Below are 23,741 nucleotides of genomic sequence, written 5' to 3' on the forward strand. Positions count from 1 at the left end.
GCACGCATGCAATTCACTTGTGTCACTGCAGAGTAATGTTTTGCATGAGCCATTGCAGAGTAATGTTTTGCATAGCCTCAAAATAAATTACGCTTGCAAGAGAGTTACCACATGAGGGCACAGTGGCGCGCCAAATTTTCTAGTGGATGACTAAACTTGCAAAATAGACATACACAACAAAATAAAGAAAAAAATTCAAGCCACACTACTGGAGTTCTCAAATTATGTTCAGTTCCGACTTGGGAATCTGGATGGCCGTACCTTGCGCTTGCGGCTAATCATAGTATATCATTTTCAATGCAAGTATAGCCGTATAGGCGAGCCTTCAATGATGGCTACCAATAGAACTTGTTGGACTCTTGCATGGCACCATTTGTATTTCTAAAACCCGTTGAAAAGACCGACGTCAGCCAGAATGTAAACAACACTAGCTACAGTCTACAAAGTATGCACAACCAATCGCAACAAATACCAAAGGTAACTCAACAAAGTCGGCCAATGTACATTACGGAAGTCAAACCTTACAACCACACCCCAGTAGCATTCAGATGGCAACCAGACTCCACACCAAACACGAGTATCTGGTTAGACAAAATATTCTTGACGACATCTAAAAAGAAAGAATATAGGGAAAACGAGCTACGCTTCACTCCTGTCAAAAAAGAAAAAAATGTTTATAGCGATTTTCCCGACTTACACCATTCCAGAATCGGTTGCACAACTTCTGCAATGTACCGCTGGAGGTCCTGAAGACCTGAACTTCGTTAGGCCAAGGAGAATATCTTTTGTTAACATTGGCTTTAAATTCTAGATCATGAGTCAGCAAGGAGCCTCAGAATTCAGGTAAAAAGGTAGCATGGTTAGAAGAAATCAGCATCCCAAAGTAAACAACCATCTATGTGCACCAACACTAAATTTCAGCATCTGATAATTTTGGACACTTGGTTAGGTAGTCTCACACCGGCGGTGACTCTTGTTCACCCGGTGGTGATGCTCTTTCGTCACCTGCACATTAAGAGACAGGAAACGGTTACATAGTTATTTAAAGACACAAAATAACTATCGTTCCAATAAACAAGCAACATAAGAAGCGAAGTGTAGCTGCTATACAGTCGCTAGATCACAGATCTAAAGAGGACATGGTGCAGCTGCAGTACATTTTCAATAGCTAGACCAAAACACAGTAGGTACCTTGCTTCCTTTTGGGCCAACACCTTACGATGAGATCCTTCAATGGTGTGTTTGGAACAGGAATGAATTTTCCAACAAAAGCCAAGGGCCAACTGCATGAACAAGGCAATAGTTAACTACAAGCAAGCTACAGTCAATCCTCCAAATAACACCCATCACAAATTAATTCCCATCCGTCTTTAACTAGCACTGCTAAAAGACTAACAATTGAAGTCACAAATAAATTAGGAAAAAGTTTCGATAACCCCCATGAACTTTGAGGCAAAGCCCACCTGACGCCTGGAATCAATTGAGGAGTCTGAACAAATGAATAACAACATTGGGCAGTAGAAAACCCAATCCCCCAACACCCCCCCCCCCCTCCCCCCAAAAAAAACCCCGTCAAGCTGCCTCCAGCATCTCGCCATCTCCCCCCACTTGCATCCTCTCCAGCAAGCTGCCACATCTCCTCTATCAAACTGCTGTCACCTCTGGGTCTCCTCTCTGCCACCATATCCTCTCCAGCAAGCTGCTGCCGCTGTTTTATGTCCTCTCGCTACCACCTCCAATCTGATACGGAACACATCACAGCAAGGAGGTCCAAACTAAGGACACCACAGTTATGTGCAAAGATGCAGATCCAGGGCAAGCTACCATCACCTCCAACAAGGAGTTGCTGCAGCTCCCAATCTCTCCGCCTCGCGTCCTATCACCATGGCCTAGTCACACTCAATGCCTGGAGTGAGGAGGATGGAGATGAAGGTGCTGTGACATATTCTGTTTCCGTGAGTTAGCAAGAATTTTTCTTTCTTTTGAGGGAGAGGCAAATCGACAAGGCCCTTTCCCACTAGGAAGGCAAGGCAAAGGTGGCTAAGAAACTAAAATGCCTGAAGCCGCCGCAGCCGAGAGAGGTCACCGGAGGCTGCTGATCAGGACAGCAGTGCTGTCGTGTGAGAAGAGGAAAGTGAAGAATTTAGTGGAGTGGGAAGGAGGAAGGGAAGAGATGGGGGTGCTGAGATTCAGCCCAATCCTCCTCCCTGACGTGTTGACTCTCTGAGTGATTGTTACAAATTGTCCACATCATCCGCCAACCAGCAAAACTGGCTTAGGTTAAAATGTATCTGTTCTTTTTTTAACTGAAATGTATTTTGTATTACGAGTTCAGGAGTAGGATGTCTGATTTTCTATTTCAGGTGGTCAGGTGGACTTTGCCCCAAAGTTCAGGGGGCTATCTAGACTTTTCCATCAATTTTATTCAGAAACATAGTTCCCTACAACAAAATAGATTCATAAAGTGAAGCAGTATCTTACCTTACAAAAGCAATAGCTAGAGAAACAAGCCAAAGCTCCCAGTTGAGTCTCACTGTAGATGTAAATTTCCCAAGGAACTCAATAATTACAACCTGACATAAAAAAAAATACGCAAGTCAAATGCTATATCCATAAACACAAATCCTACATTTGTTGGTACATTTATCTTCAACTCTTTCATACCTGCAGCACAACAGTAGTACTCACTACTACCACGAAAAGATGGTTTCTTGAAACACCATCAAAGATGTTCAATTCTTCTGGTTTACGGGAATTGAACTCATTAAACACCTATTGTGAAACATGAAAAAGTCAAGAGTTTTCTCAATCTCCAAAATGGCGCACTCATATGCTAAGCGTTACTGACATGTAATATCCTTAGTTCAAATAGGAGTGGGGGGGGGGGGGGGGAGAACATTCACAATGGAACGTTAAGGCTAGAAACGTGCCTCAAGATAATGTAAAAGAGAAGGCACTTATGCAAAATGAGTTACCTGACACAAGACAAAAGTATTGAATATAACTGTATTTTTTACTTTGCTGGAGTGATCGAGAGTGTCTTGAGTCAAATGCAAAAGATTCCGGCCCCTAAAGTTGAGAGTCAGAAGAACCACAACTTGAAAGACAGCCTGTGGTTACAAAAGGTCTCAGTATCTGACTAAAAAATCTCAGTAAAAATATAACAGTTCAAAGTTAACAATCACCATCTGACAAGACATTCATACCTGAATGAACACGTTTCTCCACATAATATTAGTCACAAGTGGTTCTCTGCATCAAATGCGCAAGAATGTTAATTTTTAAGCATATACAACAATTCCGCTAGCTGCGAATTATAGATAAAGATTGTTAATGGATGTTTTTGTATTCAATTGATTTGGAATGCAAAGAACACTATTTCTTGAGAGTTCATTTCACCAGGAAATTACATTTTGAAGGCTAGCAATAAGAATATCCTGTCCCACCCTGCGACCGTTTCCCGTTTTTTCCCGGTCAGAACAGGACAGAAACAGGATGATGATGTCAGGAAACGAGGCCGGAAACGGTTGAGCCCTCATTCCGTCCGTTTTGTCATAATCCTGTTTTTAGCAAGGATATTCCCGTTTTTAGCCTGTTTTCCACCTCCTACAGGCCCACAACCACAGTCCACAAGCCTAGCCCAGAACTTGCAATGTCAACCCTAGCCTGTTGGTTGCCGACTTGCCGCCACAACTTGCACACGCGAGACGCGAACCCGATGCCCTCGGTCAACTTTGTCTACTTTGACTCCATCGATGACTTCTCCCTCGATGACGTCGAGGAGGATGTGCTCAACCATGTCTATAGCTTCTCAACGACAACCGTGTCCGAGGAGTGGTCAGAGGCGGTGATATGCAACCTCACCTGGACGTCCACCGATCGCATCTTCTTCGATCTTGGGTCGATGTCCAACTCCATCCTAGCTGCGGCCACCATCACGAACACGTCCCCACCGGTAAAGGCGAAGGCAGAAGAGCCTAACCCTGACCCCAACGACGGCCAAGTCAAGAGGCAGCCGTGCACGTCCACATCATCACTAACGAAGGGGAGCATGACGGTGGCAGTGGTTTCAACGGACCCATACGGGGATTTCCGCGCTACCATGGAGGAGATGGTGGCAGCGCAAAAACTTTGCGACTAGGCGGCGCTGGAGGAGCTCTTGACGTGGTACCTTCGGATCAATGGCAGGCACAACCACCCCATCATCGTCGGTACCTTCGTCGACCTGATCCTCGACCTCGCGTCGTCACTGATGTCCACCGCCACCACCACGTAAATTAGAAGACAAGTGCGGAAGGCGGAGCTTCCTGGCAACCTACAGCTATGCACCCCTTGTTTGTTGCTTGCTTCATGTGCTTGAGTTGGGGATTAGAGAGAGAGAAAGAGAAAACTGAGGAGAAAGGGTCGATAAGGAGAGCGACAAAAGCAATAGGATAAGGATGAGGAAGAGCAATGCCTATGAGCTGAATAGCTGATAAATGTTAAGGGTATTATAGTCCTTTCCTGTATTCTAGGGTTGGAGGTTCTCTTGTACTACATATACCCCTTTGGGGCTGGATAATAAACAAGCTTCACATTCGTAACATGGTATCAGAGCGGAGCTGAGAGAGGAACTCATGAAACCGAAGAGTCTCTCTGACTCCTGTGGCGATCACAGTACACGCAAGTGTCAGCGCAACAGAACTCCGCACCTAAGTTGTCCAGGTGGTGCCAAACTGCAAGCATCTGACGATGGAACTCCTCCACAGTGGAGTCCAGCTGACGAAGTGACTGAGCCTCCTCCACAACAACAAGGTACATAGCCTCATTACGAATCTCGTAACTGCGACGCAGTTGAACCCACATCAACTGCGTAGTGGAGATGCCCTTAAGAGACATCGTGAGCTCAACCTCCGTGCTCGCAAACAAGATCGCCTTGGCATAGGTCTCCTCATGCAGCCAGGTCTCATAGACGGCGAGGTCAGACTGGTAAGTCTCCATCTCAACCTCGAAAGCGTTAAGAAGTGTGGTCTTAGTATCATCATCAATCTCCGATGGGTAACTGGGTGGAGTCGGAACAGCGAAACAAAGAGGACGTGCCCGCTCGCCAGTGAGATAGCCCACAGCTACTGACCACTCATGTGGATCTCCATGAGAAAGGCAAACTCCTAGTTGGTGCCATTGAAGAAGACCGGACACCGCGGGACCAGAATGGCACCCGGCCTCCCAGAGGACGCCATGAAGACAGATAGGAACAGAACAACAAACCTATTTTATGTTCTTTCCCCTTTTTTTTTGGAACAAACTCACATAAACCTAGTTAACAGACAAGTGCACACATCGGAGGGCAGACGCACGCACACGGTGGAGGGCAGCCTCAGGCACTTAGGGCGGAGGCGGTCCTAATCGGTTGCGGTGGCGACGGTCCGATTCGGCGCTGTGGCGGACCAATTCGGGGCGGAGGCGGGCCGGATCTGGAGCAGCATGCAGCGAGGCCTTCGATTTGGACCGACGGCGCTGGATCCGGAGCAGAGGGCGGAGAGGGAAGAGAAAAGGGGTGGAGTTTCCTTCACCACAGTCGGCGGTGGCGGCTCACTGGCGACTGGCTAGAAGCACGCCGACGGTGGCGGAAGTGAACCGAGGATCGAGAGCCATGGTGTCTGGTACCATGTTGAACTGGACAACTCAATCCATCCAAATTCGCTACGTTCAAGCCTTGAGTCGTCCGTGCTACGCGAGTCCATAAAATCTTTGTCGGTAGCTGATTGCTACGTTTCATTTTTGGTTGGCCATGCTTTCGGCTAATCACTTCTCGTCGTCGTTGGTGCGGCATTGCCTTATCAGTTCTTCTGCAGCCCCTAACTGCTGCTTGTAGCTTCGCGAATTGTTCGGTCCAGACCTGTTCGGATTTGAGCGGCACTCATCCGAACGTATGCGTGACCCATCCATTGCTACTCTTTGTCGCCTCTATTGCGACTCTTGACTAGAGGCATTTCTTTGTCGTTTATCATCACGACTCTCTACCTTTATCTTCTCTTCACACCTCTTCGGTTTGGCAGGGTTCAAGATTTGCAAGCTACACAATGGTGGAGACTCGGCCTTTGGATGTTTATCTAGCATTGTAATGCGTCCAAGTCTAAACTTAGTGTCATACCCTTTTCAAATGCAACGCAATTGCATACGCCTTGCATTTGAGAGGGCGTTAAGGGTATTATAGTCATTTCCTATATTCTAGGGTTTGGGGTTCTCTTGTACTACATATACCCCTTTGGGGTTGGATAATTGACAAGCTTCACATTCGTAACAATAAGAACGTGGACCTACCATTTTCTTGGGCCCATCAATAGGATTTCTTTTTACTAATGTTTTTTAATAACTTGCATATTTCCTAGTTGTTGTCTGTGACTTGTAAGATCATATCCATAATGCAAGGGTATGGATTCATGCTATCGTTATTTTTATTTCAATGTTTCAAGTAATGGACTCATGGTTCTGAGGTTCGGTCTTCTCGATTTTAATCATCGATTTTTGTCCAATATCGACATATTTCCGTTCAGATTGGTTTGCTTTCGTATAACCGGCAATCCCATGTTCGTTTTTGTTTCCGGCTTTCACATTTTTTTTTTCGTTCAGTTGAGAAAATGTGAAAGTGAAAACGGTTAGGGGGTTTTTTAGACCATTCCCATCTGTTTCATCCCTAGCTGGCAAAATATTGCTTTAAGACATGTCAAGACAGAGAGAGGTTACACAACCCATGATAAATTAGTAACCAGAAATATAGTAAGACTGGCAAATAATTACCAACAATAAAAATAGGATATATTTGTTTCAAAGTAAACAAATAAACATAAGATAGCCACTACCTTCTACTCTCTGTAAAAAATAAGGCACTGTTTGACCTGGCAGTCTCCAAAATTGAACTTTGGCCACTAGTTTCTTTCACACATATCATCAATAACAATATGACTGTAATAATATAACATTATTTATAAATATGAATTGAATGGTATCATTTCCGTGTCACTAAATCTATATATTGTTGGACCAAATTTACAAAGTATGACACTTGACATGTGCACACGCCTTACAAACTAATTGGAGTATTTCAACAACCTTTATTAGGAGGAGAGCTATGAGATCCACAATTATGTTACTGTAGGTTGATTATTGAAAATTTTGAAACATAAAAGGCTGATTGCTAACCAAAAAAGGTTGACATATAGAGAAGAATAAAATGCACATACAGATTTTGTTTTAGATAATGTTTCAAGAGAAAAAGAACTAACCTCCATCCAACAGGTGACCGCTTCATAAGTTCATCTGTTGGTGGTTCCGTGGCCAACGCAAGAGCCCCAAGCGTGTCCATGATGAGATTAACCCAGAGAAGCTGTATCAACAACAAAAGAAAGTTAATATTTGGTCATGTCCAACTCAAATAAAAGCTTAATAGTTTAACTACACTTCTGTTCATTAACAATTTGCTTTGGCCCATGGCAAGTTGGCAATATTATTTTCACAGTGGTCATCATCGACATTTCCTTGTAGATAATCTTTGCAAACCGATGGTCTTTACAAGGTTTTCCTCAAAAGAAAAGACGCTCTTCCTAATATTATTACACATTAGTGCTACCTTTGGATTTTATAACTCTATACCAAATTTCTGTTTACAGATAAGGTCTCAGTTCACCTAGTCAAAGAAAACTACAATAAACAAGCAGAATTCGGTTCACACTTCACAGTAGTAGGCTAGTAGCACAAAATGGAAAGTAACTAGACATACTAAGTATACAATGATAACAATCACATACTGCAATCTGTAATCATTTCCATTTTCCGTTAACCAGAATAATGATTCAGGAAACTGCAAGTTGGGGGGAATTTGGCATGACATCAAAACCAAGTTATCTTATCTATCGGTATTCAGACATGGGTACCAGTTAAGCTATCAATATGAAGAAGACACCAAATATCTTATTTGGTACAGCAGTAACTATAAGAAAAGCATACAAGAAATGTTCATACAAACCTGAACAGCATTCAGAGGAACATTTCCCGAGGAAACAGCAGCAACCACATTGATGACAAGAGCCGCAACATTTACGGTGAGCTGGAACTGAATAAACTTTTGGATATTTGCATAAACAGAACGACCCCAGCGGACCACCTAGAATTTTAAATATGAAGAACGTTTAAGGCATTCACTGTATTCGCCTATTCCCTGCCGATTAGAAGATCATTAGATTCTACGAACTTGCCTAACCTTCACAACTGAAGAAAAATTGTCATCCAGAATAATTATGTCTGAGCTCTCTTTTGCTACTTCTGTTCCTTGGATGCCCATAGCAAGACCAATATGTGCCTGAAAAATGGGAGTAATGATATATTGAAGAAAAGAAAAATCAAACATCAGCATCGACAAATGCATGCTAGTAGTACGTAGTACCAAACAGTGTAGCATACAATCACATGCATGATTCATCCTTTTATTCGTTCAGAATATAAATGATCGGGTGTCTCCTTTTATTCATTCAAAATATGAACCCCCATTTTGTATGTACCTCATGCAACGCAGGAGCATCATTTGTTCCATCACCAGTAACAGCAACAACATCGCCTCTTTTCTTAAGAGCTTTTACAAGGAGAAGCTTGTCACTAGGAGAAGATCTTGCCATTACCTACACATTGTTGAAATCTTGTTATTCCCAGTAGAGAAAAGTGGCAACCACAAGAAGAAAGATTTGCAATTAGGCAAACACTGCACTCAATATTTCTCCAATATGATTTCCATGTTTAGAAAGTATTAGATGTATTACCCAACTTCAGTCTATATACTAGTAGAGTAAGCAAAGAAACAAATGTGCAAGACAATAAGTTTAGTCAGAATCCAAAAGTTGTGAATGAGATAAATGCAATTGACCTCAACTAAAATATGCTGCATAGTATGAAATACATCAAAGCATTATACGGAACTGTTAATGTGAAGGGAAATGACTCCAATTAAAATATGCAACACAATGTCAAATATATCAACAGTATGCCAGACCAAAAAAGACGATAAGGTAAGGCAAGACAACATGCCCAGCAATTAACATTTCAGAATGATGAATGGACCCTAAGAACCTAAAACACATGTTATTAGTTACAATGACAAACTAGAGCCACATTTATATTTTTGCAAGCACAAATGAGTTGTGGTCTTACAGAAATATTTCCGGCAATTTTCTCCCTTTCAGCGTCATCGTAAGCACGGAATTCTTTTCCCTCTATTATATCTCGTTCAGATACCTCAGAGTTCTCGAGTATTCCACACTCAAGTGCTATCGCTCTAGCTGTTTTCAGATTATCTCCAGTTACCATCCGTACCTACTTATTTAGAAACAGAAGTTAAGTCAGGATAGAGTCATGAGAAGCACTCCAATAATGCAGATGGCATTTTAGGAAAAGTTAATAAGGACAATATTCTGCGCCTTTACACAACCACTAAAAACAGATAATGGATTTAATTCCTTTGGAAGATTCACTTTATGATTTTGAGTTGCAGCTCAAAATAGAATTATTCATATACCATACTTAGCTACCCAGTTAAAGAATACAAATTCATGAAAACTTTACTCAAATCTTATGTTAATGGAGCTTAAGATACATCTAGAGCTGGTTTTCTAACATGTGTATTATATTATTAATAATAATATTTAATAATGAAATATTTTGCAAGAAATTGCAACACACTAATTGTCTGAGACAAATATGACTTGTATTCTTTCTAACAATTCTGGCACCCTTGTGTAACGTATGAATGCAACACACATGCACACCTTTACACCAGCCTTGATGCACAGCTCAACAGCACCTCTTACTTCAGGGCGACAAGGATCCTGCAAATAAACAACGGTGACTCAGCAACAAGCAAGGAAAGTATTAAAGAAAGTTACCAGAAAAACAGAAAATGAACTACTAGAGCTACAATATGCAACATAATTCACCATTTGCAAATTCTTGAACATATACCTTCATCCCCGCAATTGCAATAAGTGTCAGGTCATTATCAGGCAATTGCCAGTTAATTCTTTGCTCCTCACTTGGAACATCCTTCAGATCAAGATTTCTATAAGCAAAAGCAACACATCGAAGACTTTGCTCAGCCATATCTTCTATAAGTTTCTTGAGTTGATTAGCCTGAAAGATCGAAGTGAAAATGAGAACTGTCGAACTAGATCTTCTGCTCTCAAATACTGTCATTCTAGTTTTCCAATGTTGTTCGCGGACATGATACTCTATGATTCCGAGATGATTTTTACCATCTTTTCCTTACGTACCCCCCCCCCCCCTCATAATGCATGGCTATTTCCAAGGCTATTTACTACTGCAGACTAGCTTAAAACAGACCATCCCAAGAGCAAATAAGTAACATGATGAAGGCTTTGCATGAAGGTAATATAGTCTTCTATATGAGCCTTGGTTTATGTACATGTGCAAGATCCTAGAATGACATCTATTTAGGAATGGAGAAGGTAAATCCGAAAAAGAGTCAAAGTATTCCTACCTTATCAGGTGTCATTTCATGAGTTGAGCCATCCACATCAAGCCAACTTGTGCATAAGGCGAGAACAATTTCAGCAGCTCCTTTCCAGTGTACATGAACATCAGAATCTCTCTGAAAATAGCACATGAACAAGTTTACCGCTCCCTTCAGTGGAAATTAAGTGCCTCTGAGAATGCTTGAAGTCAAATATTTCAAAGTTGACCAACAATATATTAGGAGTACTAGATCTTTCATATGAAAAATGATACAACCACATTTGTCTCGAGAATACTTCCACACTGTAGCTAAAGTTTTTTTTAGGAGTAGCTAAAGTAAATTAAGAAGCCAATATTATTGCACTTAAGTGCTAGCAAATGGACAAGTTTTGAAAATTGGAAGGGCTTCATTGATTAAGTTATTTTACACTTACATAGAGTTAAAGAAGATGCTAGAATCGCAGTTATGTCTCGGCTAGATTATCTTTCTTAATTTTGGCTCCTTTGCCGTTTCTACCTATAGCCCTTCTTTTGTAACTTCAGATATGTTTATTTATACAATACAACATTAGGGGCTTCCCTTACTATATTTCCCTAAAAAAAGGTTGTTTTGTAATTGATGTCTGTGCCTGAAATGTAGTCTATGTTAGCCTAACTTTTTTAGTATAGTCCAGTTAATTTAGAGAGGTGCCTTTTCGAACCCAAAAAAAAGAAACTTAAAAGGAATGTAAACTTATTCAACAGATAACAAAAGCTTTAGATTTGTTGGTTCTTTTTTACTTTCAACATTACTTTCTACAAGGCATACGTAATTATCTATTAGATATATTTTAGAGTTTAGGCATAGGTGTGCAAAAAAATGTCAGTTCTCCGTATTATATTGTTCTCAAAGCACAGCAACAAGTTCTGAACTCATAGCATAGAACAGGCAAGTAATGGAGGATGGTTGAAAAGACAAACAATCTCAACACATAAGATGCAATACTTTGTCCTAAAGTAACATTCTGAACCCAATCAATATACAGAAGAGATAGAAAACGAAAGTAAATTTGAGCATGCAGTGCGCCTAAAATAAATATGTAATTATTTTAAGTTCCATGGAGCCTTGTCTTTGAGTAAAGCCCCAGTATTATTTCGTCTCATCAAAGTATTTCAGCAACACAGGATGCCAGGAACAATCTAATACAGTATTAAACTAGATCTCTAGGAAACAATAAAGACAGTGAAATGAAGAAGGAATTACCACAACCACTGCAACCCCAGCGCGTTTTTTTTCTGAGTTGAAGGGAGAAACATGAATTATAGCAGATTTTGATCTCTCCTCCACAAATTTCATATGAAGCTATAGGAGGCATCAACAGGTTAAGAAAAAAATGGAGTTATCAGAAACGATTACAAAAGTAAATTTAACAGTGTCACCAGAAATAGAAGTAAATTTTTAACAGCAAAGAAACATTACCTCAACACCCCAAGAAAGGATTGCTTTTTCCGTTGGTGAGCCTGTTACCTCGACACTACCATCCTGATAAGTCCAATTTAGGATGTTATCGAAGGGCAAGATACACATATGAGAATATGAGATTGTATATTGAAACAAAATAGACCACTGTAACTAGCAGTGATGATAGCAGCAGACGTAAAAGAAATGGAAATATACAGATGACAGTTATGACTGCTGACATTTAAGATACGCCAAATGTAGAAGACAAGAAATGTCTCAAAATAACCATCACAACAGCTTGAACAGTAATCAAAACTGAAAATTTGAATGTATCCAAAGTACATAACTAGTACACCAAACTGGAAATGAAATGATTTTCCATCACATTGATATACCCATATACCTACTTGAACAGTCAAAGTTAGAACAACAAATATTAAGTAGCTGCAATTGACTTGCAAAAATAATTCATATACAGCAATCCAAGTTCATGAATGTAGTCTAAATGCAGGAAAAGGAGTTCAGTGACAAGAGCATGCGACATTACCTCTGCCTCAAACACACTGCCTGAAGTATTCTGTGCAATTCCTTCAAGTAGAAGTGAGATTACAGTAGGTGACAAGTTCTCAAAAGTACTCGACGAGTTATCAACAATAGTAGGAGGTTGCAGCTTCATTCCACCAACAATCGATTGCACAACAGTCATCTAGAACAACAAAAAGTTCCAGAGAGTTGAATAATCACAAAACCAGAGGCAATTTACTACTGACCAGTAGAGAATAAGTACAAGGCCCATAATAATCCAAAAGCAACTAACCTGGTTCAGTGTTAATGTACCGGTCTTGTCACTACAAATTGTTGTAGCCGAACCCATCGTTTCACAGGCAGAAAGCCTCCGCACCTGAAATTGACATGTTTAGCATCATATGATAACCAAAAGAATACACCATAAACTAATATGGATAAATATGTACCAGTGCTTTGTCAGCCATCATTTTCCGCATGGAATATGCCAGACTGATGAAATAAAAAAAGACATTCAGAAACTAAAAGAAAATGGAGCATGAAGGGGGGGGGGGGGAATCCAAAATATATCAACTCACGTTAGTGTTACAGCCAGTGGTAGACCTTCAGGTACAGCAACAACAACAATAGTCACCTAGATGATTCCTTGCAGTATAAGATTTAATTAAAAAAAGAAGTGCTAATGATACAGTAAAATTTACTTCACTACATACTGCAACAGTTAATATCTTTATTGATCCAAATATTGTAGATTTCACACTTGTCTGCCCTTTAACAAACTGACCAGAGCCATCTGAATTTGTAGTGTGTCCTGTAAAATATCTGGAAGCAAAGAAAAGGATTTTAAGTACACAGGTATACAGCAGATACTAGAGCAACAAAAATCATTGCACATATGCATGTAGGACCAGGGATAACAAAGAACCGGAGGTAACCAGCTTAACCGGTCTACAACAACAACAAAGCCCTTTAGTCCTAAGCAAGTTGGGGTAGGCTAGAGATAAATCCCAACAAAATCCAACTGTTAGATATATATAATGTTCTGTGTAATATCCCCAGACTATAAGGGGCTCTTTGCATATTGCCACCTGACATGTGTATATATACTGATCTAAGGCCTCCAAAGAATACAATTTGTTATTCCTAACATGGTATTAGAGCTAAGGTTTCTTTTTGGACGCATTAACTTGACCGTCTAGATCTAGTCCACGATCGTCGTCAACTCTTTTCGTTGGCTCCAGATCGATATGCTACAGTAGATCGTTCTTTCTCTTCCCTGTTCTGGCCACCACCGCTCCCCTGTTCCCGGCTGCCACCTCTTCTCCCGATCCAGCTAGATCCGCCCTGGCTCAGCCGGATCTACACTGTCGCCGCCCCGTGCCCCCGTGCCTCTTTGGTCGCCGACCGACACGCTCGACCGCCAGCCCCGCATACCTCTAGCCCGGTTCCTCCCGTCGACCGCCTCCACCCCGACACGCTCGACCACCGGCCTCAGCCCACCTGCTGGCCAGCCGCCGGCTTCTACGCCCACCCGCTCCCGACGCTGCTAGCTCCTGCTAAGTCACAATTTTGACTTCTTGTGTCCGTTCGGTTCTTATCCAAACAAGCTTGTGTCTGAGCTAAAAAAAAAAACAAAAAAAGAAGAAAATTGCAGCAGCTGCCGCTTTTCTTTGCAGTCAACCGCCGCTCCCCTTTGCGCTCTCGCCGTCACTTGTCACCCTCTTGTTGTTGCTTGCCGCTACCTTTGCACTCTTGCTATCGTTTGTCACCTCTTCAGGACATCGTTGAGCAACGTTTCAGTTCCTCGGTGCTCAATGATCTTTGATGGTGCCAACTACAGAGACTTCAAGCAACACATGCGCGTTCACATGTGCGGCCTTCGTCTTTAGGGTGTTCTCTGTGGCACCGTTCCTTGTCCATCTTCCCTGGAGCTTCCGATGAAGCCCATGTAGCTAAGACTGTTCGTTCGGTTTTTTCGGTTCGAGAAGTACGGTATATCGATAATACGGTATCGTTTGCTCGGTTAATACGGTGTTTCATTAGTGCACGGTGCGGTTTTGCTTAATACCAAATTATTTCGGTGTGGTTTTGGTTAATACCATATTTACTAAACTTGACGCAAATTGTAAACATGACTCATCACAAGTTAGCCCAACCCAAAATGAGAGAGCCATATGATCATGTTTGACACTAAATAGAGAAAAGTCTTGACCAAGAAGAGAACCTTTATTTTGTTCCCTTTTTATGGAGCCGAGGAACCCAACATGACTATATAAAATGGTTAAAGTTTCTTCCAATAGCACACGACAAAGCTTTGGCCAAGTGGTTAAGGCATGTCTGCTAAGTACATGTTGTTTCCCACCAGAGTTCGAATCCTCAGACCATAAGGCGTCCTGTTATTTTTCTTCATTTTCAGTTAGATCAGTTTATTCGGTTTACAACCGGTTTTTATCGAGAAAACCGAACTTGGAAAATTCCATATTTCTCATAACCGAACTGTACACCAAAAACAGGTCAGACCGAGTTGACCGGTCCGGTTCGGCTTGCTCGGTTCGGTGTCATAAATGCACAGTCCTACATGCAACCGCTTGTTGACAAAGGAGACAAAGCAGCTATTGACATCACCACAGCTACCTATGTGAAGGTTGTCTCTGCCTATCAAAAGCTTTGGAGCAGTACCGTGATCGGCTGTCTGACTGTGCTCAGTGGATGGATGATGCTCGTGCAGCGTCTACTTTGATTGCTAGTGTGGAGCACATGTTTTCTTCTGAGATTGTTGAGTTCTCTACTACCTTTCAGATATGGACTCATCTTCGTCGGACCTATGAGACATTTGGAGATGCTTTCTATTTGTTTGTTGTTCGCCAGGAGCAGTATCTTCAGCAGGGTGATGCCACAATTGATGCGTTCCATGCTCAGATGTCGGATGTGCCGTGTCAGTTGGACTCTTTCTGTTGTTGGTCGTCACTCGTCAGTGCTGCTTAGATCTGCGTGTTGAACGCGACTTTCGACGCCTCTACGAGTTCCTGACTCGCCTTCTTCTGGAGTTTGAGCAGCGTGGGGCTCAGCTGCTTGCACGACACCCTCGTGTCACACTTTTGGAGGCTCTTACGGAGCTACATTCTGAGGAGACTCATATGCATGGTTCTGGACTTATGCCACTTCCTTCAGTGTTGGCTGCTCGTCCACCTGTTGCGCCTACGTCTTCGACTACACCGTCATCTGCTCCTCATGTGTCTCCTTCGCCTTCTACAGCCTCTTCAGGTGGTAGTGGTCACCCTCGCTGCACCTATTGCATCAAGGAGGGCTATGTTGAGGCAAACTGCTATCGGAAGAAGAAACATTTTCGATGTTCCTCTGGTGCTTCTACCTCAGCTCGGCTACCTCCTCGACTACCTCTTCGACTGACACTCAGCGGGAGGTTGTGACGCTACTTCGTCGCCTGGTTGCTACCTCTGGCTCTGCACTGACAGGTTTTGCTAGTCATGCTACCATCTCTTCTGTCACTGAGAGATCACCTTTTACGCAATCATGGTATCGGAATTCAGAGCCAACTATCCTCATGGCTTCTGCTCCCGATCTATCTGTGCGCCACTGGTTCCGTCGTTGCCATCCCAGTGGGCAACGCCATCGAAGCCACCCATGGCGCGGTCAACATCAATGCTAGTCAACATCAATGTTTGTTGCCAAACTTGAGGAGATAAGATCAAAGGCTTGATATCTTGTTAGTTTGGAATGTTATCCTTATATTGATTTGGTTGCTTTGGATAAAGGTTATATTTTATTAATCAGGCCGGATATATGAGCACAACACCCCCTCTATCAAATGCAAATAAGAAGCACTAACTTTTCCCGCACCTTCTCGACTATTCCTTGCCCCAGCTGCCAGTTCGCTGTCATGGCGACTGGACGCTGAGGTTACCTACCAATCACAGCTACCAACCCAGGTTCCAATATTTGGCTGTATAAAACTGGTACAGATCAAGGTTAAGTTTTTCACGTATCCGCGTTTTGAATCCTTGTATAGGATAAACATATCTGTTAAACCAAAGGTGTATATATAAATCTAAAGTCCAATCGGTGTGACAGACTGCCCTTCAACAACAGAAAGCCTTCCAGACATTGTTATTACCTTGCAACATGAGCTACGAGAACCATAACAGCAACAGAAAGACTTCCAGATATTTCTTCATGAGCTATTCGAATTTAATTGTCAAAAAGACTTCCAGACATTGTTATTACCTTGCAAAGAGGACTATGAGGACCATAGCAGCAACAGATAGGCCTACGATACCTATGAGTGTTGCTACTCCATTCAACCGCACCTTAAACAGAAAAGATAAAGCCATGAGTAAACCATAAGATGTAACTAATGTTTCACAGTTTTATAGTACTATTCCTGATCAAATAATCAGAAAAAGATAAAAGGGTGAAACCTGCAAAGGAGTTTCTTCATTATTGTCTTCTGAAATGCTAGCCATTAATAAACCCCATTCAGTGTTAAGTCCAACTGCCGTTACCTGCAAAGGACTGTAAAAGTTCATATACACACAACATCCAACGCCTCATTGCAAAACTTGTTAATAAACACATTTCCTAAGGGTACCAGGACCTAGCATGCATTAATTGCTCTAGCCAAAAGAGTCCTCCCTTGTGCAATCTAGTCTACCAGACTAAATAGCAGTAATAAAAAATCCATAGATACAAATAAATAAGCAATATGGAATAGGTCCATTTTATTAGGAATATAGAGTCCTTATCCATTACATATAAGTTACTAAAGTCATTATCCTGAACTCCCTCATGTACTCTATATAATGCCCCTAGGGACTACTATTGAATACAAATTGTTATTCCTAACATGGTATCAAAGCTAGGTTTTTTTTTATGCTACAACTCATCCTGATCCAGCCACCCACCGACGCCGACTTTGTCTCTCTGGTCGACCGGCTACCCCTTCATCCAACAGGTTACCGTTCGTTTGATACTGTTCATCCCTCTGGTAACTGCTCATTGTGCGCAATTCTGAAGCGATCTGCTCGTCACGTGCGATTCTTCTACGCAAAGTAGTCACGGTGCGAAGCTGCTCTGCTTTGTTTTTTCAATGGATATGCTATTGTTGCTCCCGTTTGGATCCATTGAAGGGTTTTCTCTTCCCGTTGGTCTTCATGCTCCTTTGGATCTTGTCGTCTTACTTCGGCACGGATCTTCGCATCGCTGCCGAAAGCTCTATGTCATCACTTATCACAGCACGCTCTGTTGATTGCCATATGGATTTTGTTGCGGTCTGGTAGGCTACTACTTTTTTGCTTTGTTGTGTGGTGCTACTCCTATACTAGGCTGTGTTTTGGTGCTATGTTGCTAGCTTCTTTTGCGTCTAGCTTTAGTATTTGCTTTTCCGTTGCGTCCAGCCAAGCTTCATTCTCTCTTTGAGTTCGTCTATGCCATGCGAGTCCACATATTCCTTTGTCAATTAGTCGATTTCTTTTCCAGTCGTTATTAATGCAACTTAGCCATCTAGATCTTTCTGCAGCTTTAGTGACAACTTCATTTGTTGTCTCACTACTTGTCATTGTTGTGTTTGCAATTCTTGAATTAGGGCATTCTTGTGTCATCTTGATCTTTCTGTAGCTCTAGTGAGAATTTTGTTTTGTTTGTCGTATTGCTACTCATCGCCGCTTTGTTGCGATTCTTAATCAAAGCCATTTTTTGTTGTCATCATCATGACTCTACTACGAGTGCTTCACTTTGCACTTCTTTGGCTTATTTTGACAGAATTACCAAGGCTCCACTCTACGGTTGCTTTGAAGAGACAATTTTTTATGTTTTAGTCTAAGTTTAGTACTTAGTGTCATCTCTCTCAAATATAATACTAATGCATACGCCTTGCATTTGAGAAGGGGAGGAAATATAATCTTTATCCATTACGTATAGGTTAATAGAGTCCTTATCCTGTACTCCCTCATATACTCTATATATTACCCTCAAGGGCTACTATTGAATACAAGTTGCTATTCCTAACACATTTTAACCCCGAAAATTTACAAAACCGGGGCTTTAACCTTTAAACATTCTAAAACAAGATCATTTGCACCCTAATTAGTGCACCATGAATACAACTCAGTGCTATTTTGTTCACATCAGTGACGAGGTCTATTAGCATCTAATCAGTAGAAAATGGGCAGAGTCAGCAAAAAAAAAAACTCTTTGAATCCACGGCGAGTTTGCGATCGTGGTGGCGTGGAGCAAGAAGGGCACTAGGAGGACTGAAGGAGGCCTATTTGCAGATGGTCAGGCAGGAAAAGCAGAGTTAAAGCAATGAATCTGATCAGGGAGCTGCTGGAGCCATACATTAGTACCTCAAGTTCAGGCAGGAATTGGCATACTAGAGGAAAGGGAACTGCATGGCAACAGCAGCAACCTCCAAGTTGTGTGAGGCCTGTAGCAGCATGGTCATGGAAGAGAGAGGAAAAGAAATAAACGGGATACCCCTTTGCCTCCTTTCTTGCCCATGCAAGCAAATCCTCGCTTATTTTAGTACATGTCAGAAAAATCACCATGCCAAAACGCCTCAGGGTGTAATTTGACCTAGTTTTATAAAATTGAGGGGAATAAAATACTCGGTTTTGTAGTTTGAAGTTGTAAGTTAACTATTGGAAAAGTTCAGGAGGCAAAATACGATCACTCACCAACATGGTGCCATAACCATCAGCTACTTTGCATCCTGCCATTAAAAAAGGTGTCTTCTGATCCTTCATAACCTAATAGAAGCACTGTTTAGTGTGTTTGCTAACAATGGGAAAACTGATTCTAGGTTGAATGTAAACTGCAATGTGTCACTTACAATCTTGCTTTCCCCAGTCATACTGGACTCATCAATGGCAAGAGAATAACCACTAATTAAAACACCATCAGCTGGGACCTAAAAGGACATTTTGGTTCCATTATAATATCAGAAACACAAACAGCGTAATCATAAATCAAAGCAAAATATATTTGCTTACTTACCTGATCACCGATTTTTAGAGCCACTACGTCACCAACTACAATATCAAATATTGACACTTGAATCCTTCTACCACCCCTAATAACCTGAACACCACGGCATGATGACACTACATTAGAGGCCTAAAATCTAATGACTGAATAGCCGAACTTGTTTGTTAGTTCCATATCACAAACCTCCACTTGTATGTTTTGCTTTTCCTCGTTGAGGTATTGGAACTGCAGGGACTGTTTGTAGTCACTGACAGCTAACAAAATAAGAGGGGGGGGGGGGGGAGTTAGGGGCAACAAGTTTGTTCTTAATGGATTGTCATTCACGGTATTGTGAGCAAAAAGAAGGCAGCAAAGGCAAAAAAAATGGAGTATAAAAAACTGTATACAGCAATCTGCAAGCATATTAGTAAGGATTAAACCCTCCAAGAAAGGTCTGATATCTATCTTCCCAAAACAATACAAAAGGCAAACTGCAAACATATTATTAAGGATAAAAAAAATCCGGTACTCTATCCTACAAAATTAAAGCATTTAGTCATAAAGAAGTTCAAGAACATTAAGTGAAGCCAAGATTTGCATCTTCCTATTAATATTCCATCTATTGCATTACTTAAAGCGGATCAGTAAGTACAGAGTGAAGGGGTGAAAAACAAACAGCATACCTGTAACGACTATAACAAGAAAGACCGCGAATGCAATACTTGTGCCATCATACCATCCTTCTTTGATACCCTAGTGAAATCCTTGGAGTTAGAACTAAATAAAACATGTGATTAAAAGGGTAACTGCATAGGTGAAGTGCTCAGCTATAGCATCGTTTATGGAAATTTATGAAACAGATTTAAAATTCATAAGGGGATAAGCATATATGACTAATGATAGACTAACGACAATACAAAAGGAAGATGAAAAAGCATAGGACGGACTAGGAATTTACCTCCGTTGCAATCCCCAATACTAGAGAAATTACTGCCGCTATGATAAGAATAACTAGCGTCAAGTCCTGGCAGGCCTCCCAAAGAAAAACCTGTAGTCACAAGAACGAACCCCCACCAAAAGAAAATAAAGTTAGTTGTTGAAATTGCAATAACTTTAACAGTGTAATCATAGTTGAAGTGGGTAAAGAAGCTTGCCCAAAAACTCTTTCCTTTCTTGCGAGGATATCTGTTAGCCCCAAAAGCATTCGCCCTGCATGACAAATCTGCCTCATCTCCATGAATTCCCTTCTCTAAGTTGGTTTTCAGTAAATTCGCGAGCCCTTTAACCTAATTTTCAAAGAAAGCATGCCTTAATTGGTTGTCCGTAAACTGGAGACTTAAATTTACTTGCAAACATGAATGGTACATGCCCCTCCATATTCTTGAATAGTAGAATAATTATGATCCCTAGTCAACACTGTCAGCTGCTTCTCTCCAATTCCAAAACCTCGTGGGGGAGTTTCTGCATAAAAGAACAATGAGAAATTATTACAAAAGTAACATTGCCATTTTTGCATGACTATATATCAAGATGCAGTTAGGTCCTCAACTTAGTAGCAACCAATCCATGACAAAAATGTTGATCATGGGGATAAATGTCAGTGATAATTACAACTAAGAGACTGACATTCTGTTTTCTCTGCAACCCTAAAAGGCATCCATTCTCCATAGCAGTTACCTGGTAATTCCCCACCATTCGGCTCTTCTCCAGCCTCTTTGAAAAGTAATGCGGCCTGATTGTATTCAAAACTAAATCCATCAAACAAGAAAAGTGTAGCATGATATAAAAAATACATTGCAGAAACATAAGATTGAAAGTATACCCTTATGACTTGAGCATGGGCCCTAATCTTCCTCCTTATTTGTTCCTTTTCCTCGTCCTCTTTTAGGTCAAGCGTATATCTGAATCGTCGACAAGCATTGAGGACTAGTGCAGCTTCCTGCCAATTGAACAAAACCATAATAATAGTGAGTAAGAATAGTGAACAGGTTACAACGTTAGTTATGACGGCATGCAGCAGCACTAGTTAAGTAATTGTTGAAAATTTTGAACAAGCATACAAGTTTAATAGGCCAACTTTCTAAAATCTGTCAATATATTTAAACAATATAAACTGGCCATATGCCTGTATGCAAATTATATCACTAGATTTACATTAAAACAATGTTTGTAATATTATGATTTTATCAACTTTTACTAACATATAATAATGACAGTACTAGTTCGTCTCACTAAATTTTGGTTGGGTGACGAAGTGAAATGGAACGAGCAGTTAAGGTTTGGAACATTCAGTGCTAAGAACAGTAACTTACTAAACCAAATACCAAACCCCCCCCCCCCCACCCGATCACTCTGGTGCTTTAGTAACCACAACTCAATACATGTAGCATAAAATCGAGATGGAGAATGCAAGCATGTAAATTCCGGAATATATGCTTCACCAGATCAGACAGCAACACAATGCGTGGTACTAATAGCCAAAATCCCGCATGCGACCAACCCATAAACCACATTGCGTTGGAAGCCACTACCACAGAGCAAGCACCCTGCATCCTCGAACTAGCAGAAGCAGAGGTACAGCATAGCGAGTTCAAATTGCAGAGGTATTCACCCTCCAGCGCCGCAGACGCTCGACGGTGGCGCCCTTGGCGGGGATGACGAATCGGTCAGCGCAGCCGTAGTCGGTCTCGTCGGGCCTGGGCGACGCCTCGGGCGCCTGCTCCCCGGCCATCGCCGCGCCGCTTCCTCAGGAGAGATGACACCCGCACCCCTTGATCTGCAACGCACATTCCACACCAGCACATCAGTTAAGCCACCACGAAACAAAACCACAAACCCCAAAAACACAACGCACGGATGGAGCGTCCACGCGCGACGAGTGACGGGGCGGCCACCTCGGGGGGCGCGCGCGCAGTGAGAGCTACCCGGCGCCGGCGCCGGGGATGCACCGGGTCGCCGTGGTGGGGAGAGGTGGTGGGGTGGGGTAGTGGGTGTGTGAGGAGGCGCGCGGCGGAGGAAACGAAGCGGCGGGGCGTGGCGGGGGCAGAATCCGGGGCTTGTCTCGCTCTCTTTCTGCGTTGCTTCCCCCCACGCCTGCTTTTTCCCGCCTCACGTTCTGGAGTCTGGAAACGAGAAGGCCCGAGGCCGGCGAGCGGGCGAGGGGAACCGGGTCCCCCTCCAAAAGACGCTGTTGCAATTGAGTGGGTATGGAACAGGAAAATTGTCTGTACGCAACTAATTTTGTTGCGTTTTCAATATTTGCTATCTTAGCCTATATATTATTGATATATATGATTTCATACGTTAGTGAGAGAGGTGACATTTTATTAAAATAACAATATAAATAATAATAACTAGACAAATCCCCTAGAACTAGATTGAGTTTAATCGTGACTAACCAACCTCACCGGCACCTCCTGCTCACTGCTCACGACCTCACAGTCACGACCGAAGCACTAGCTAGCCCGGGGTATGTCTTTGACTCACATTGACGCGGCATGATGGATGTTGCTATCATTTTTTAAAATACAAGATTAAACACATAATCACCTACACACCACGCTTACGTCCATAATGGGTGTTGTTGTCTTTTGTGTTACGGGCTTGCGTGGTCTTATGTTTTGTTTGGTTTGGAGTAGTCAGGCGAGTTGCATGGGTTTGTTTGATGGAGATATGGGTCATGCTTTGTATTTGTCTTATTATGCAAGCGAGGCCGATTTTTTTTTAATTCCCTCCTCCTTTTCAGCCGCTGGCGTCATGTAGCTAACCAAACCGTGCTCTTTAGTTGTTGTTGTGGTGCTGCTTTTGTAATATAATGATTAGGGGTGAATTACATCGGATACGGATAGATATAGTTTATCATATATTATATTTTATATTTTTTTAAGTTAGAGTTGGATACGAATATTTTTTTTAATTGGAGTCGGAGCAGATAGTGCCGTAAGCTTTCGATTAGTTAGATAGATAGAAATTTTTTATATCATTTACATCCTCAGACAACATACTAAACAGTATACGAGTATAATTAAAATGAGCACATAGAGAGTGATTGCTGATATATGAAAATAAGAACGTTCAGTATTATCTGTCTACGAATGTGTAACAATTTAATTATATATTATCGTATTTTTAAGTAAAGTCATAATAGATTTTATAATAATACTTAATGTTTGGATACCTCGAACCGATATCAACCATCTTGTATCCTATTTTAATTTTTTTCTCAAATTTAGAGTTGGACACAAATAATATTAAATAGTATCAGACACGAATACCAATTATTTTGCAAGCCTTCAGACGG

At 41.7% G+C, this 23,741-nt stretch overlaps 1 protein-coding gene across 3 annotated transcripts in view; it reads right to left on the reverse strand.

Annotated features, from left to right (window-relative positions):
• Window positions 1–461: 461 nt before the first annotated feature.
• LOC133918472 (calcium-transporting ATPase 5, plasma membrane-type-like) overlaps window positions 462–23,741 on the reverse strand; it is a 28,410-nt gene continuing 5,130 nt past the window's right edge. Inside the window, exons 1-35 of one of the 3 annotated variants that reach the window (XM_062362362.1) lie at window positions 22,336–22,555; window positions 22,053–22,217; window positions 21,264–21,380; window positions 21,119–21,173; window positions 20,811–20,902; window positions 20,596–20,727; window positions 20,400–20,489; window positions 20,125–20,194; window positions 19,646–19,716; window positions 19,472–19,555; window positions 19,308–19,385; window positions 19,153–19,224; window positions 16,900–16,983; window positions 16,706–16,788; window positions 13,177–13,285; window positions 13,042–13,097; window positions 12,913–12,955; window positions 12,756–12,839; window positions 12,486–12,644; window positions 11,957–12,019; window positions 11,741–11,839; window positions 10,523–10,633; window positions 9,988–10,155; window positions 9,795–9,854; window positions 9,181–9,342; window positions 8,538–8,654; window positions 8,240–8,338; window positions 8,006–8,143; window positions 7,266–7,366; window positions 3,207–3,252; window positions 2,976–3,110; window positions 2,665–2,772; window positions 2,482–2,573; window positions 1,192–1,283; window positions 462–1,005 (exon numbers count right to left, since the gene is read on the reverse strand). In XM_062362362.1, the coding sequence (XP_062218346.1) occupies window positions 956–1,005; window positions 1,192–1,283; window positions 2,482–2,573; window positions 2,665–2,772; window positions 2,976–3,110; window positions 3,207–3,252; window positions 7,266–7,366; window positions 8,006–8,143; window positions 8,240–8,338; window positions 8,538–8,654; window positions 9,181–9,342; window positions 9,795–9,854; window positions 9,988–10,155; window positions 10,523–10,633; window positions 11,741–11,839; window positions 11,957–12,019; window positions 12,486–12,644; window positions 12,756–12,839; window positions 12,913–12,955; window positions 13,042–13,097; window positions 13,177–13,285; window positions 16,706–16,788; window positions 16,900–16,983; window positions 19,153–19,224; window positions 19,308–19,385; window positions 19,472–19,555; window positions 19,646–19,716; window positions 20,125–20,194; window positions 20,400–20,489; window positions 20,596–20,727; window positions 20,811–20,902; window positions 21,119–21,173; window positions 21,264–21,380; window positions 22,053–22,172 (3,240 nt within the window). In that variant the 5' untranslated portion in view covers window positions 22,173–22,217; window positions 22,336–22,555 and the 3' untranslated portion in view covers window positions 462–955. Of the gene's footprint in view, window positions 1,006–1,191; window positions 1,284–2,481; window positions 2,574–2,664; window positions 2,773–2,975; window positions 3,111–3,206; window positions 3,253–7,265; window positions 7,367–8,005; window positions 8,144–8,239; window positions 8,339–8,537; window positions 8,655–9,180; window positions 9,343–9,794; window positions 9,855–9,987; window positions 10,156–10,522; window positions 10,634–11,740; window positions 11,840–11,956; window positions 12,020–12,485; window positions 12,645–12,755; window positions 12,840–12,912; window positions 12,956–13,041; window positions 13,098–13,176; window positions 13,286–16,705; window positions 16,789–16,899; window positions 16,984–19,152; window positions 19,225–19,307; window positions 19,386–19,471; window positions 19,556–19,645; window positions 19,717–20,124; window positions 20,195–20,399; window positions 20,490–20,595; window positions 20,728–20,810; window positions 20,903–21,118; window positions 21,174–21,263; window positions 21,381–22,052; window positions 22,218–22,295; window positions 22,556–23,741 lie in introns of those variants that run through there. The other 2 variants (XM_062362361.1, XM_062362360.1) reach the window with 2 other exon arrangements.

This window comes from Phragmites australis, chromosome 5 (assembly GCF_958298935.1).
Source record: "Phragmites australis chromosome 5, lpPhrAust1.1, whole genome shotgun sequence".
Lineage (NCBI taxonomy): Eukaryota > Viridiplantae > Streptophyta > Magnoliopsida > Poales > Poaceae > Phragmites > Phragmites australis.